General features: G+C 47.3%; 1 protein-coding gene across 3 annotated transcripts; it reads left to right on the top strand.

Moving 5' to 3' along the window:
• The first annotated feature begins 1,654 nt into the window (after window positions 1–1,654).
• Window positions 1,655–15,141, top strand: LOC149280407 (pre-B-cell leukemia transcription factor 2). 3 transcript variants are annotated; one of them, XM_089500571.1, is made up of 9 exons: window positions 1,655–1,857; window positions 7,346–7,431; window positions 12,193–12,437; window positions 13,040–13,230; window positions 13,557–13,692; window positions 13,867–14,020; window positions 14,630–14,718; window positions 14,869–14,952; window positions 15,049–15,141. In XM_089500571.1, exons 1-9 carry the CDS (start codon window positions 1,655–1,657, stop codon window positions 15,139–15,141), a joined length of 1,281 nt encoding a protein of 426 aa, XP_089356697.1. The 3 variants fall into 3 exon arrangements, with proteins under 3 accessions (XP_089356697.1, XP_089356696.1, XP_089356698.1); XM_089500570.1 differs by having other exon boundaries at window positions 7,358–7,431; window positions 14,842–14,952; XM_089500572.1 differs by having other exon boundaries at window positions 7,358–7,431.
• Window positions 15,142–16,451: the final 1,310 nt, after the last annotated feature.

Genomic DNA, 16,451 nt, shown 5'->3' on the forward strand with positions numbered 1-16,451 from the left:
AACCGAGACCCCCACGGCGCGTGAGCAGCCGGACAGAAAGCTGCAGGAGTGATGAGAGGTAAGCGGGGGCGGGGATGTTTGTTTGTTTGTTTGCATGGGTGTCTAATTATGTTTGTGTGTGAGCATGAATGTCTAATTGTGTGTGTGTGTGTGTGTGTGTGTGCATGCACGTGTAATGGCCCCAGGTGGGGAGAGGAAGAGGTAATAAGAGAGGGGAAGGAAGGGAGAGAGAAAGGAGGGAAATATGATGAGAGGAATGAGAGATAATGATAAAAGATCAGAGAAGGAAACGCGACAGCAAAAGAGAGTGAGGCAAGATGTGGACAAGAGAGAGAGTGACTGACAAGATGGAGAGGAGAGAAATACATTCTACGGAAAAGAGGAAGACGAATGGAGCAGACGGGAAAGAGTAACACGGATAGACAGAACATGGCAGGAGGAGATAGGATGGACAGTACGGGATAGGAAGGAGGGAGAAGGGATATGCAGAGTGAGAGAGAAAGAAGAGAGGGATACAGAATGGGAGAGGAGAGAGACAGACGAGAGGGAAACTAAAGAATGGGAGAGGAGAGAGACAGAAGAGAGGGATATGCAGAGTAGGAGAGGAGGGAAACAGAAGTTGGGTAGAGATAAAGGTAGAGGAAAAAGAGAAGCGGAGATAGAAAGAGTGGAGCAGGAAGAAGAGAGAACAGACACAATATGACAGAAAGGGTAGAGGAGATGGGCTTAGACAAAGGGGGAGAGAAGGAAGAAAGGAGAATGGGAAAGGAAGGTAACAGAAGATTGGAGAGGAAGAAGAGAGGAGATAGGGGAGGACAGGAAGGAGGGAGAGGACCTGGATAGACAGAATGAGAGAGGAAAAGGAGAGGAGATGGGATAGCAGTGAGTGATAAGATATGGGATTGAGGGAAGAGATGAAGAAGGAAGGAGACGGGATGGACAGAGTGGGATAGGAGGAAAGGAGGAGAGAGGGAACACGAGGGGCACTCAGGTGAGGCTTGGCTACGAGTGATGTGAGGCAGGCTGGATGGGGAGGAGCGTTAGGGCTGTGGCAGAGAGGAGGCAGCAGAGAGCCGAGAATCCCGATCAGAGGGGAGAGGCGGCTCGGCCACATTCCTCCCCCTCCGCCCTCTCTCCTCCTCCTCCACCCTCCCCCTCTCTCCCCAGCTCTTCACCATTTTCCACTCCTCTCTCCCCAGCCTGGAACATCGCGGCCGGATTATTTGTGGAAGAAACCCCAGAAAACCAGAAGTAAGGGGGATCGAACCTCTGCTTCGAAGTAATCCGGATCGCAGATCGGGAGTGTGGGAACCGGAGCGGCTTATCCAAAGAGGAGATCCACTTCCAGGAGAAGGGAGAGAGCGCTTTATACCCCAAGAGGAGGGCACTTAATACTCTGGGAGGAGAGCGCTGTGTACCCCAGGAGGAGGCTGCTTTATACCCCAAGGAGCAAAGAAAGAAAGAGGGTGGAAAGGAGATTTCTGAAGGAGGAAGAGAGTGACTTGTGAAGAAGAGAGCGAGTTACAAAAGAAAAGGAGGAATTGGAGAGGGGGAGAGCGACTTCTATGAAGGACAGGAGGAGAGGCTGCTGAAGGAGGACAGGAGGAAGCCAGGACAGGAGGGCAGCCACAGGGGCAGGAGGGCCAACTGCCAGATGGATGAGCAAGGGAGGCTTCTCCAGGCCAGGGGAGTGGGGATCCCCGGACACCCTATCCACGGAGGACCCCAAACCCTCACCACACACCCCATGCACGACCCCCCATCAGACAATGGGGAGCCCAGGAAGCAAGATATCGGCGACATATTGCAACAGATCATGACTATCACAGACCAGAGCCTGGATGAAGCCCAAGCCAAGTGAGTGGATAGGAGGGAGGGAAGAAGGAAGGTGGTGGGGAGGGGGGAGTGAGTGAGGCCTGGTGTGTACACGGATTCCAGGCTTATTTACCCACCAATCCCTACACAGGAAACCCTATATAGTCCTGAGACACTTATTTACCCCATAAATACCCCAAATACAAACAGCAAGCATTTAAAGGACCCTTTAACCCATATTAGTGGAATAGCCGGGAATAACAATCCCTTTACAGCCCATAATAGCCTAGAACAATGCCCTTTATTTACCCTATAAACACCCCATCAGTGCCTTTAAACAGACTTCTGCCCGATGCTGCCTTATCACTCATTTAAAGCCACACCATAAACCTGCCCGGGGGGGTAATTAATTCTCTTTACTTGTTTGGGTTACAATGTTAATGTTTTGTGGCATTGATGCCTTGCAGCCCCTGTGTGCATAGAAATAGTTAACATATAGAAATAATATTAATGTAACCAAAAGAAAACAACATTTATCTTCCTAAACCGCCAACGCATAGAGTATGAAACGAGCGACCCCCGACTCCGAGCCCCCCGGGGGCCATAAAAGTGATTGATTTCAACAGAAGTTAAAAATAATTCCTCTTCCTTTTCAACGCGATCCGTGTAAAGAGCGGCTCTCTGGCATACAAAGGGTTACATTGTCCTTATGTGCATATTGTAGGTAAAAGGGTCCATGTTATATTTAACTTACTGTATGGCGTGTATTCTCCCAAAATCTATGTTTAACTCTAAAATAGAATACATGTACTCTTAACTCTCTGAGTGCTGGAGGGGTTCATAAAAAAACTTGGCTAAGGTTTAATATGAGGATAAAATAAATTATATAATCTTCTCTTTTTCTCTTTCTTTCTCTCTCTTTCTCTTTCTTTCTCTCTTTCTTTTTCTCTCTCTCTCTCTTTTTCTTTTTCTCTCTCGCTCTCTCTCTCTCTCTCCTTTTCTTTTTCTCTAAATCCCTATCCTTTACTTATCTGGGCCTCTGGTCTATATAGCTCATATATTTGTTTATATATATAAAAAGGCTTCTTTAAGAAGACACTATTAACCCTTTAATAATAGTTTGGGAAAAAATATCTTTAGAACTATGAAAACCGTTTTTTCTGTGGATGTTGTATATGTGCTTTATATGCAATGCAGTACTACGCTGTGGAATATGATGGCGCTATATAAACTAATAAATACGTTATTTTGGTGCTTGTTTTCTCCTGGATCTATCACAACAAACTGGGAATTCCAACAACAGGAGCACATTTCTGTGCTTCAAGTTGCAATACTCTTTGTGGCCATCGCACTTTGTGGGGGCGCTGTTTGTTGTTGGACGTTGAACCCTTTTTGGGGAGCGCCGGTGCTTTTTAGGGGCTCCAGGTGTAAAGAAGAAGGAATTGGAGAACACCCGGCATAGTCTAAAAACATAAGCTTCCGCGTCGTCATTAAGATAGGTGCCCCATTGCACGGCCATATTGTTTTCTGATCCCAGGAGTCTCCTGCGGTTGGGTTTCCAGCAGGAATTTCATGTCACAGCAGGCCTATATTTAAGGGAGGAGAAACTTATTATTTTATAGAGCTCATGAAATGTGTTTTTATTTGAACAGCATGTATACGCACTTTTTAAATTACTCTGAGATCAGTTATTAGGGACAACTAATACAAGAGGGGGTTTGGATCCTTAAATATTTTGGGGGGGCTTCCCAGCACTTTTACGGCCCCTCCGGTCCGCTACCTTTCCGTAACTCCTCCAGGGGCAGACTGCATCTCCTCTTTCCTAGACAATGGAAGGGGTGCTTTATCTTTGCACCCCAAGATCATTCAAGGGGGCAGAAAACATTATCTGCCCCCCCCCCTTCCAAAACCATGGAGCAATAGCTGCCTCCTGTCTTGGAGGGCATAGAGCTTTGAGGACTTTTGGGACCCTGGGCCTGGTTGCAGCTGCACCCGCCACAAGCCATATTGTTCTGTAACAGCTGCTGTTCAGAGTTACAAAGGGCCCGACACACCGGGCTCCGTGCCGATTACAGTCCTGTACAGCGGTCTCCTGATCAGAACGCCTTGAAGTTTGGTGAACTTTACAGCAAAGCTGCGCATGTAGAGAGCTGCGGGGTCTGGGCTGATTACCGGAGCTCTGATCCTGCCTTGGTTACCGCCGAGCGTTTGTGACCATTTTTTATTAAAAAAATAATTTATATTTTTAAATACATTTTGTGACAATTTTTTTATTAAACTATATATTTTTCAAATACATTTTGTGACCATTTATTATTTATATTTTTTTATTAGTATTATTATTGTTTTGTTATGATTATCTATAATTATTAGTATTTATATTTTATTATTATATTGTTAGTATTTATATTGTTATTGTTATTAGTATTATTATTATAAGTATATTGTTGCTTATTAGTATTATTTATATTTTATATTTTTTATTAGTATTTATTATGATTTTTATATTGTTATGATTATATTGTTATTAGTATTATTATTATATTGATTATTATTAGTATTAAATGGCTTCCTTCTATCGATCTAATTTGCTCTAATGGCATTTCAGCTCCTCAATGAAATCATCCTCGGGCTGCGAGGCCCTTGATGTTCTCTGTACTTAGAAGATTAAATATTTCTTGATTATTTTCCCAGTAAAAAACCCTTTTTTTTAAAAAATAGCCATAAAACCTTCTATTTTCCAAACTGTATATAATCATGTATCCCCAGTAGATACTATGAACTTCTTCGGACCCCGTCCAGTCCTTATGAACCTTTATTAATATAATTGATTAAATGTATTAATTAAGCGCCAACATATTCTGTAGAGCAGTACAAGTTAGGTATGGGGTGGAAAACAAGTGCAGGAGTTGAGGGCCATGCTTTTAATACGAAAGGTGGGCTTGTGGGGCCCATGAGATTACACTCTAAAAGATAGTTTGAAGGTCGTTTGCCATTATCATTTGTGAAGCACCAACATATTGTAGCGCTGTATAAAACGCACGCTCTCTGCTCATATTAATAACAGAACCTCAACTCCCATCACCATAATCCATCCAATATACTCTTTTGTTTCTGATAGGAGTTCTCTTTCATGGAATGTGATAAAAAAATACTTTGTATTGGGCCTGAAACTGATACATTTTATGATTCTGTGTGATCCCTTTGGCTTCCCCTTTTACCAAAATATATATATACCTCTGTGTGTGTGTGTGTATAATATATATATATACCGGTGTGTGTATAATATATATATATATCTATACCGGTGTGTGTATAATATATATATATATATATATATATATATATATATATATATATATATATATATACCGGTGTGTGTGTGTAAAATATATACATATATATATATACCGGTGTGTGTGTGTGTATAATATATATATATATATATAATATATATTGGTGTGTGTGTATAATTAATATATATATATATATATACTGGTGTCTGTGTATATTTTTTTTTTTCCCGGTTTCTCCCCCAAAACGTCCATGCCCCATCCATAGCTCGTTCCCACTAAGCCGGATTCCTGTGATGCGTATCGGCGCAGATACTCGGCGATTACAGGCATGTCCCTAGCCTGGGCACCGTCTGTACAGCCCACGGGCCGGCCACGTGGAGACACATGGTGAGCTCCCGGGTTCGTCCAATGGGAAGCCAGCGAGGATACATTCAGGAGGAAAAAGGAGCTGGGAGCTAAAGGGTGTGGAGTGAATGAGCGGCATCATTATAGAGCGCAGCGCAGCGTATCCGGTCATCGGTTGGGCGCCGGCGGTGATCGGTTTATCCGCATTTACCCCTCAAATGATGATTAACCGGCAAAACCAGAATCAGCCGGCAGATCAGCCCCAATCGTCCCACCTGGTCTGCCTCCCAGCAGTAGTGGTAGGGGATAATACAGTGAGGAATTTTAACTTTACTGAAAGGGTAGGAGATAAGTGGATCGGCCTTCCAGCAGAAGTGGTAGAGGGTAATGCAGTGAGGGAGTTCAAACATGGATGGGATAGACATACAGCTCCTGCAAGATAAGTCCAACAACTGATTAAGGTTTGAGCAGGAGAAACGGGCTAGACGGGGGCCGGTGGGGCCGATCTGCAGCCACGCTAGATGCCCCGCGAGCGACGTGTTCAGCCAAACGCATCTCTATGCGCAATTTCAATGGGAATGCTTTTCTGCATCAAGCAGCCAATCAGCGGCTATTAATGTCAGACCGCGGAGGAGGGCAGCTGCTGCAGCCGGGCTGCAGCTTCTTAGGGCATGTAGGTGTTTAGAAGAATACAGAAAGTACATTAATCTGGTTTCTTCTAGGGGGGGGGGGTGTTAGAGACGCTGTCCCTTTTAATCCCAGCCCTGAGAACCGCTGTCGTTAATCAAGTAACATCAAGTAGTCGCCCTGCGCCGTCGCCCAGAGGAGGAATCCCGCGGTAGAATGACTTTTTTTTTTTTTTGAAGGCTTCAGTGAAACCGCGCTGCGCTCTGACTGTCGGCGATAATCACGTTTTATTGGCGGCATAAAACTGTTTGATACCAGCAGTATAACATAATCCTACACGCGTGTCGTATAGCGTGCCCCCCCCCCATCTGCTGCCTGTATATTTAACCCACTAAATAAAACGCTTCCTAAGACACAAACCCGTCCCCCCCCCCCCGATGAACTCGACCGACATCGATCAGACGGACGGGGGGCTCCTGCATTAAATCGATGATGTATGCGCTGCGCTCTATAATGATGCCGAATATCTATACATTAATAGCGATTACACTGCGCTCTATAATGATGCAGAGTATCTATACATTAATAATGAACACCCCGCGCTCTATAATGATGCAGAGTATCTATACATTAATAATGAACACCCCGCGCTCTATAATGATGCAGAGTATCTATACATTAATAACGAGCACACTGCGCTCTATAATGATGCAGAGTATCTATACATTAATAATGAACACCCCGCGCTCTATAATGATGCAGAGTATCTATACATTAATAACGAGCACACTGCGCTCTATAATGATGCCGAGTATCTATACATTAATAATGAACCCGCTGCGCTCTATAATGATGCCGAGTATCTATACATTAATAACGAGCACACTGTGCTCTATAATGACCCCATTATTTTTATGCTGACAGCGAAGGCATGGTATAGAACGATGCTGAGCGTCCGTATTCTGATAATGAAGCCCCCGCTCCCTTAAAGCGCTGCGCGAGACGTTATGGAGGTGCTGAGTATCTGCTCGCTCTCTCTCTCGCGATGATGATGATGATGGTGGCTCGTTGCTGATAACCTTCCCTCGTCTGTAGGAATTGGTTCACTTCACGCTCTCGGAGATATAGCGGCGACGAGTATCTCTACCTGGATGTCCATGTTTTATAGTATCGCTGCTCTTCCATTTGAAATAGAGACTTCTGTGGCCTCTAAAGCTGCTTTTTCACACCGTATCCACGTGATGATGATGATGTTCTCTCTTCTTTCCCCGTAGGAAGCACGCCTTAAACTGCCACAGGATGAAACCCGCCCTCTTCAGCGTTCTGTGCGAGATCAAGGAGAAAACAGGTCAGTCTCACCCCCTTCTGCCCCGCTGTACATTTAGTGGCCCTCTCGGAGCACCCTTTCATTAACCCCTTAATGTCACTGTGACCCCCAATAAGACTTCGTAAGCGCACCTGATATCCACGCCCTGCAGGATGTATATCATATAACCTATGGCTGTATTTGGATATACATGTTCCCCGGTATAATGATTTAGGGTTCATACCCTCCTCTTACGCCCTGCGGACGTCGCCCTGGGATCCCTCGTAGCGTTCTGTACCCCAGCAGAGATCGGATGCTGGCGAGGACCCCCCTGTAAGCCAACTGGAAGGTGACAATCACCGCTAAGGCTTCTGGGTCTTTACGCGGGCTGTGCGTGTTCGTGTGTGTAATGGCACCGCTAAGGCTTTACACGGGCTGTGCGTGTTCGTGTGTGTAACAGCACGTGTTATTCATGTTATAAATGCGGCGTGATGTGTCCCGGTGAAATATATCGTTTATATTTGGCACCAAAAGTGTTAAAAGCACTTAATTAACGACCAAAAAACCCAAACGCCCTGTGTGGTCCATCTGGGGTGTGCAGCCCGGCACTCAAACGGTTAAATGGTTTCTGTGACGATGAATGGAAACAAAGAAAGCAGATTCTTGGCTCTTCTCTGTTTACATTTTTTTAGCTGTTTCAGTGATCTGCTGCTTAAAGGGTTAACTGCGTTGCATTAAGTACATTGATACACATGTAGCGTGTGGCATGAACACGGTTTGGAGCAGGCCCCGTGTTGGTAAAGAGGTAAAGGTATAACAATGGAGAGCCCTGCGCCCGCCATCCCCTCCCTCTCACAGAAGCCCCCCTCCCCCCGGAGATGGTCATTGAAGGGGGGGGTGGCAGGAGCAGATCAAATGTCTCACACGTAACCTACTGCGTGACCTACTGCGCTCCAACATGTCTGCCCCGGCCTGCTCCTGACTCTTAGGCTTTTATGAGGAATCTTGCCCAGGGAGCTTACAATCCAAGCACTTTCTAGCCTTCCAGCTCTCCTTTGCCTTCCCTTTTGCCCCGAACATTGATTGTTCCCTCGTCTGGTTTTCTTTGTTGCCCCCCTTTTCTTGCTCTCTCTCTGCGCGCCCCCCTTTTCTTGCTCTCTCTCTGCGCGCCCCCTTTTCTTGCTCTCTGCGCGCCCCCTTTTCTTGCTCTCTGCGCGCCCCCTTTTCTTGCTCTCTGCGCGCCCCCTTTTCTTGCTCTCTGCGCGCCCCCTTTTCTTGCTCTCTGCGCGCCCCCTTTTCTTGCTCTCTGCGCGCCCCCTTTTCTTGCTCTCTGCGCGCCCCCTTTTCTTGCTCTCTGCGCGCCCCCTTTTCTTGCTCTCTGCGCGCCCCCTTTTCTTGCTCTCTGCGCGCCCCCTTTTCTTGCTCTCTGCGCGCCCCCTTTTCTTGCTCTCTGCGCGCCCCCTTTTCTTGCTCTGTGCGCGCCCCCTTTTCTTGCTCTCTGCGCGCCCCCTTTTCTTGCTCTCTCTGTGCGCGCCCCCTTTTCTTGCTCTCTCTGTGCGCGCCCCCTTTTCTTGCTCTCTCTGTGCGCGCCCCCTTTTCTTGCTCTCTCTGTGCGCGCCCCCTTTTCCTGCTCTCTGTGCGCGCCCCCTTTTCCTGCTCTCTGTGCGCGCCCCCTTTTCCTGCTCTCTGTGCGCGCCCCCTTTTCCTGCTCTCTGTGCGCGCGCCCTTTTCTTGCTCTCTCTGTGCGCGCGCCCTTTTCTTGCTCTCTCTGTGCGCGCGCGCCCTTTTCTTGCTCTCTCTGTGCGCGCGCGCCCTTTTCTTGCTCTCTCTGTGCGCGCGCGCCCTTTTCTTGCTCTCTCTGTGCGCGCGCGCCCTTTTCTTGCTCTCTCTGTGCGCGCGCGCCCTTTTCTTGCTCTCTCTGTGCGCGCGCGCCCTTTTCTTGCTCTCTCTGTGCGCGCGCGCCCTTTTCTTGCTCTCTCTGTGCGCGCGCGCCCCCCTTTTCTTGCTCTCTCTCTGCGCGCCCCCCCTTTTCTTGCTCTCTCTCTGCGCGCCCCCCCTTTTCTTGCTCTCTCTCTGCGCGCCCCCCCCTTTTCTTGCTCTCTCTCTGCGCGCCCCCCCTTTTCTTGCTCTCTCTGCGCGCGCCCCCTTTTCTTGCTCTCTCTCTGCACGCGCCCCCTTTTCTTGCTCTCTGTGCGCCCCCCCTTTGCTGGTCCTCCACCTTGAGGTGGTTTATTTACCAAACAGTAAGTTGAGATCTAAAATCTCAGCTCACTGATTTAACCCTTTATTATCCAGGCCCGGCCTCCACCTCGTTCTAATGCTTGCTTGAGGCTCTCATCCCAACACGTGGAAATCTCTCTAATTAATCAACTCTTCTCTTTGGTGTGTCCGTCGCTCGTATAAACTGGCCGTCCAACGCGATTATCTCCGCTAATTCCCCCAAATCCTTCGTGCGGAGAATGAAATCAGACGGACGCTCCGTTATATGGAATCCCGTCCGGTTCCTCCTGTAGCAGCGAGAATCCCCGTTACTGCTTCACGCGTGTGTGTGACCCATCGCCATATTCCTATGATGTCAGACGCCATATTTTTTTCTTATTATTTGTAGCCCCCATTTTTTTCAGTATTTTATTTCTGAGTTTCCCTTTTTTTTTATTTAATTTTTGTTAAATTCTTTTTATTTGTACAGCGCTACGGGATATGATGGAGCTATATAAAGCAATAAATAATAATAAATCAGGGACGTGACCTTTGTAGATGCCGGTGTTGGCCTCCCCCGCAACTATTACAAATATTAGAAAAAACTTAAAAATGTGTAATTTTGTCCTGTTGTCGTCTTAGCTTAAAGTGCTTGAAAATGTAGAATATTATATTAATGTTATTTAATTCTTTCTGCGGATAATATATATTTTTAAATATTTTATTTTAGACCCCCCCCCCTTGCATTGTTCACCGCGTGTACTTCCTGTGACCTTTTTACTATTATTCATTCCCGTAATAAATGCTCGATTGCTTGTGGATGTGTAAAGAGGCGCTCGACGGAACCTGGCCTTAAAGGGACATTACCCTGATTAAACGTGTGTCTGCCCGTTAAGATATCCGTGTCACGCCGCGGCCCGGCTCCCTCGTTAATGGCCCGGCGTTAATTACATAATTGTGATAGTGTTTGAGCGGGGGAAGGGGGCGCAGAGTAATTAGCTTTTATGAATCTGGTTCATCTGGGAGTGTAAACAAGGAGGCTCGTTAATCAGCGCTGATTAAGCTGCGGACAGCCCCCTGAACATGCAAATAAAGCCTCAATTAGGGGGTCAGTCCCTGTCTGGATCCAATGGCAGGCGTAGGCTAACCAGAGCTCTATAAAAAAAAATAAAAAATAAAAAAAAATCGGCCCCATCCGGCCCATGTCTTGTCGCCCGTATTGCCTCGTCTTAGATTCAGGAGCCATATGTCTATCCCATGCGTGTTTAAATTCCCTCGCTGTATTACCCTCTACCGCTTCTGCTGGGAGGCTGTTCCACTTATCTACCACCCTCAAAGTAAAAATAGCACATAAGCATTCTGTAATTACAGAATAAAGGGGTGATCCGGTTCCCTGACGTACACCGCGGTCAGCAGGCTGTGTGGCCAAATCCGTATACTTTTTGCATGAATCATGATGTGTTATGAAATAACTAGGAGATAAAAGATTTCAGGCCAAAGTGCGCTCCAGCAATAGTCACCCGTTTCCGGTTCTGTTCACCGGCGTCATGGTGTGTTACGGGTTAATATACATGACACATATGCGTTGAAAGCCCGCCACGTGCGTGTCTCGTCCAGTTTGTAGGGTCCGTGACGTATTAAATGGCCGTTAGGATGGTGGGAAGAGAAGGGAGAGAACTTTGTACAGGAAATATATATATATATATATATATATATATGCTGGTTCTGCCACCTTTTGCCACGGACGGTGACCGGGAGAAGACGTCCCAGCGAGGGCGTCTGCCATTGGTGGGCATTTGTGCCCATCCTGGATGGGGCCCCCTCTATTCTGCCCCACTGACAGCACTAATACCCCCTCAAACAACGTATGTGCGTTTGTATGGGTGCCAGTCTGGACGGCCCCTCATTCGTGGATTGGTGGTCACTCTGAATCGGGATTCTTGTTATCAGCCACATCGTAGGCCCGTCCATCCTTTCTCTACCTCTCACGCTCGCTTTCCTTTACACTTCTTCCCCTATTTCTCCCCATTTTCTTTAACCCAACCCCCCCTCTCCTTTTCCTCGTTGCTATGGCAGCCATGTTTCCTCTGCTGTTGCCGTGGCGGGAGAAAAGGTCGTCGCTAGGTCGTCTCCACGGTGATGGTGGCTGGGAGCCTCTGCTTGTCTGAAGCTGTGGATTGGTTTAGAGGGGGGAGGGGCTGAGGGGATTGGGCACAGGCTTAAAAGCATGGCGTCCCTTCTGTGTATGTGTCGTATTTGGCGCCGTCACTTTAAAAAACATACGGAGGCTTCCTGTGAATGGCTGCCGGTTTCTTTCATTCACCGGAACGTCTCCAATTTTGTTATAAGATGGCGTTGTGTGTGGGAAACCATGTCCCCAGCAGAGGATCGCTTTACGTCTGTAGTAAATATTTTGTCTCATGACATCACAGCCATAAAGTCAATGTAAACATGCTCATTTTTATTATATTTATAGAATTTTAGTTATTTCTTATTCTATTTTGTGAAATATTTCTCTGGCCCAACCTCCCCCTGTTTTCAATGGGTTATAATATTTAATATCGTCCCTCACTTCTAATAGTAATTCAACTCTCGTCCAATCAGGTCTCAGTATCCGTAACAACCAGGAGGAGGAGCCAGTTGACCCACAGTTGATGCGCTTGGACAACATGCTCCTGGCGGAAGGAGTAGCCGGGCCGGAGAAAGGTGGAGGATCGGCTGCGGCGGCTGCTGCAGCGGCAGCTTCGGGTGGCGTCTCTCCGGATAATTCCATTGAGCACTCGGATTATAGGAATAAGCTGTCTCAGATAAGGCAGATCTATCACGCCGAACTGGAGAAGTACGAACAGGTGAGATGGAGCCAATGGCCAACTTAGTGGTCTCCCGGAAACTTCCTCTCTACCAATGTCTTTCCGCCGTCTCCACCGACCATTTCCGTCTCCTTTCCCGCAGTCCGCTTCTTCTCTTGCCTCTTCTTTCTTCGTCCGCTTCTCCCTGGTACCGGCTTCGCTGACCAGGCACCAGGAGTACTTCTGCAAAAGGGTGGAGCCACGGCACACACACCAAATGGACAGCCTCTCTCCTGTTCCTCCAACCAGGGGGATGGGGTGCTTCCACAGAGACTCCGCCCTTTTGAAGAAGCGCTCCGTGAGGCCTGGTCGGTGGAGCCGATACCAGGGAGAAGCGAAGAAAGAAGGAGAAGAAGCGGAGCTGCAGGAAAGGAGTCAGGGACGCGGAAGCGGATGGTGGAGAAGTTAGGGAGACATTGAGTGAGTGTGAGCGAGTGAGGTGTTTTTAAATTTTAAAGGGGGGACATGGGTTGCCAAATACTCCCAGCATGCGGGGGGCGCGAAGGCTTCCGATACTTAGAAACACAATTTATTATACTCTACACCTCTCCTCCAACCGTTTTATTGACCCCCCCATCCCTGTTTCTACGACAACCCCAAAGGCTTGCAACGAGTTCACGACCCACGTGATGAACCTTCTGAGGGAGCAGAGCCGGACGCGGCCCATCTCTCCGAAGGAGATCGAGCGCATGGTGGGAATCATCCATCGGAAGTTCAGCTCCATCCAGATGCAGCTGAAGCAGAGCACGTGCGAAGCCGTCATGATCCTGCGCTCCCGCTTCCTGGACGCGCGGTGAGTTAATACATCCCTCCCTAGAAACACTTTAATGGCGGTAATTCTGAGAAAACAAAATGGCCGGAGCGCTCGACTTATAAGACGAGGCCAAACCAGTAAATTGTATAAATATTGGAGAAAAAAAAACTCCCGTTTTATCGTAAGTCTGTGAGCCTCAAAATCTGTTTAGGGCCCCCCGATATATTCCATAAATCTCTGATTGTGCCACTTGGGTGCACATTATTATTACTGCTTTGTATTTTCTAATAATCACCTGAGGTCAAGCAGCCTGGGAAGCTACAGTTTTTAATTATTATTGTTTTTACTATTTTTTATTTTTTTAGGCGGAAAAGGAGGAATTTTAGTAAACAGGCCACGGAAGTCCTGAACGAATATTTCTACTCGCACTTGAGTAATCCCTACCCGAGTGAAGAGGCCAAGGAGGAGTTGGCCAAGAAGTGTGGCATCACAGTGTCGCAGGTACTATGACATCACATGGTTGCACAACGTACCCGTTTAGAGTGACTTCATTATAAAGTTACCCCGGCCTCTGACTTCTTTATACATTGTACGTCCTGCCCCTGGACCCTCCTGCCGGGGCAGCCGCTCGTGGGTCCCGCGCATTATTGTTCCACTTTTTGTGTTTTTCTTAAGGTCTCAAACTGGTTTGGAAACAAAAGAATTCGGTACAAGAAGAACATCGGGAAGTTTCAGGAGGAGGCCAATATATATGCTGTGAAGACTGCCGTAAGCGTGACCCAGGGGGGCCACAGCGGGGCCAATTCTCCCACAACTCCGACTTCTGCAGGTAAGGAGCACTCAGGACGATGGATCTACTGCTTGGGACCTTGTGCTGCAAAATTAGGGGCAATACTTATTAACACTTACATTCCCACACCAGCTGCTGCCTGGCTTTCTTCCAGTCTTCCATTAGACAGTGTCCAACTGGGTGATTAAGACTTAGCCATTCTAACCGAGAACTCAGACACATGGCTAACATTATATTATGGGGCAAAGCTTGGTTGGGAGGTCCTATTTAACTTCTTTTATCTTGTCCTCAGCCTCTTTCCGCTAAAACTAATTCCTCTCCTATTAATCCCTTTATTAGCCGACCCTGCCTGCTAAACCAATGCCGGTCCTCGAGGGCTGCAAAGGGGCCACCATTTTTATTCTATTTTTTGGATGTCCCAGCTTGAGCGTCATCGCAGTTGAGAATTCATTAGACTGCTCTTCGTCAGGCTGGTATACGCAGCCTCTTTGCCACCTCCGAGGTCCGGATTTGTGCCGCTTTTGTTCTCGATCCTCCTACCCGTTGCCAAGTAGAGCAAATCCCATTTTCTCACCATCCCACCAGGAGACCCCTCTTACGTTTTCTCGGTGGCTTTTCTCTTCCTTACCTTGTTTCTTCCTCTCGTAGGTTCTGGTGGCTCGTTCAATCTCTCGGGATCTAATGATATGTTCATGGCAATGCAGGGCTTAAACGGTGATTCTTACCCTCCCTCACAGGTCAGTTCTCTTCCTCTCATCTTCTCGTCGATCTTTTCCCTTCTCGTGTTGTCCCGAGCGTTCCGTCCTATGGAGCTCAATGTCTTTCTGCCTTTCGATTGTTGGATGTTCCTTCACGTTGAGGTTCTGATCCTCCTGTCTTGTTTTCAGGTGGAGTCCTTGCGTCATACAATGGGTCCTGGCTACAGTGACAGCTTGTCAGCCAATCAGATTTACAGCCCTCGCGAGATGAGGGTAAGAGCGGTTGTTGTATCTGCTTAAAGTCCAAAAAACTGAGGATTGTTCTTTCTCTGGATCCAACCTGCCTCATCTTTTTTTTACTCCTTACAGGCCAACGGAGGGTGGCAAGAAGCTGTGACCCCATCCTCTGTGACTTCCCCGACAGAAGGACCGGGCAGTGTACATTCTGACACCTCTAACTGAGCCCTTCTCCTCTTCTCTGCGCTTCTCGTCTCCCACCACTCCCAACGGACGGACCTCTCTCAATGGACTGAGCGCCCCTCAGCTGCTTCCACGACATGGAAGTTTTTGTAAGAGAAGTCATGGAGTCTCTTTAGCGTCCCCTTCCTTGTTCTTGTTCCCCCCCACACACACTCGAAAGACCTCCCTTCTCCTCCACTACGTTCATCGGGATCGTAGACCAAGCGAGAAGCGCCATCCATGCGTTCATCTCTGATACAACGAGAAACTATTGTCGCAAATCCCGTTGGAAACAATACAGCCGGAGAGAATGATTTTCTGAACATGATTATTCTTTGGGGCATTATGGGTTGTGTATTGTCTTCGATGCACTGGGGAGGAAAAACGAAAGACTGATAAAAAGACCAAAGTAATGGAAGTAGATAGAAGAAGAAAGGAGAACAAGAAGATCACAGAGGAGTGAGATGATCGGCCCAAGCAGGCAAGGGTAGAAGAGACCTAAAATGGGGGGGTAATCTTGGAAAAGGAAGGAGGATGGTGAGGAGGACGGCGGGAAGGAGAGGCGCAGAGATACAAAACAGGGAAACTTGGGAGATAAAGGAGACGAGCAAAAAATTAGAAAAAGAGCTACAAAATTTAGGGGGGACATGGACATGAAAGACTTAACTTCTTTGTACTCCTGCCCTCCGGAGTCTACCCAAAATCCTTTGAGGCTCAGCCAATCAAAGAACAGCATTATTACCTCATAGCGGCTCACATAACCAATAGAAGACTTTTTTTTTTCTTTTTGAGTTTTTTTTTTTTTTTTTTTTGTTCACGCGTTCGCAAGTTTGACTACCTCCGAAGGGAAAAATAAAAAGTATATATATATATATCTGTCACTCCTGCACAGGGAGAGGCGGCGGGGTGAATAAGAACGTTCTCTCTCTCTCTCCTGACCTGTATCCCCCTTATACTCCCCCCCATTTTATTTTGGGGTGATAGGTTATAAATATGGTTGGTTTTAGGTTATTTGTTTAAGGGGGGGGGCTCATTTTTGGGTGGGCGGGAGGCTTTTTTTTTTTTTTTTTTTTAGTTTTGCTGTTGGAGTAAAGGTTACAGAAGCAGAGGGTGGGCGTTATAAGCGTGTTTATATATGCCCCACCCCAGGGCTGCCATCCGGGCCTATAGACAACAGGACACACTGAGCCCCTGTATATGTGCCTAGTTGGCTGTATAACTGGGGGGAGCCGACATTGGCCCTACCTGGCACATACTCCTCTCGCTCGCCCTACCACTTTCACTGTGACGCCAAGCTAGCACTCCATTATAAC

This window comes from Sceloporus occidentalis, unplaced genomic scaffold (assembly GCF_023333645.1).
Source record: "Sceloporus occidentalis isolate IW3139 unplaced genomic scaffold, rSceOcc1.0.p SCAF_157, whole genome shotgun sequence".
In the NCBI taxonomy this organism is placed as follows: domain Eukaryota; kingdom Metazoa; phylum Chordata; class Lepidosauria; order Squamata; family Phrynosomatidae; genus Sceloporus; species Sceloporus occidentalis.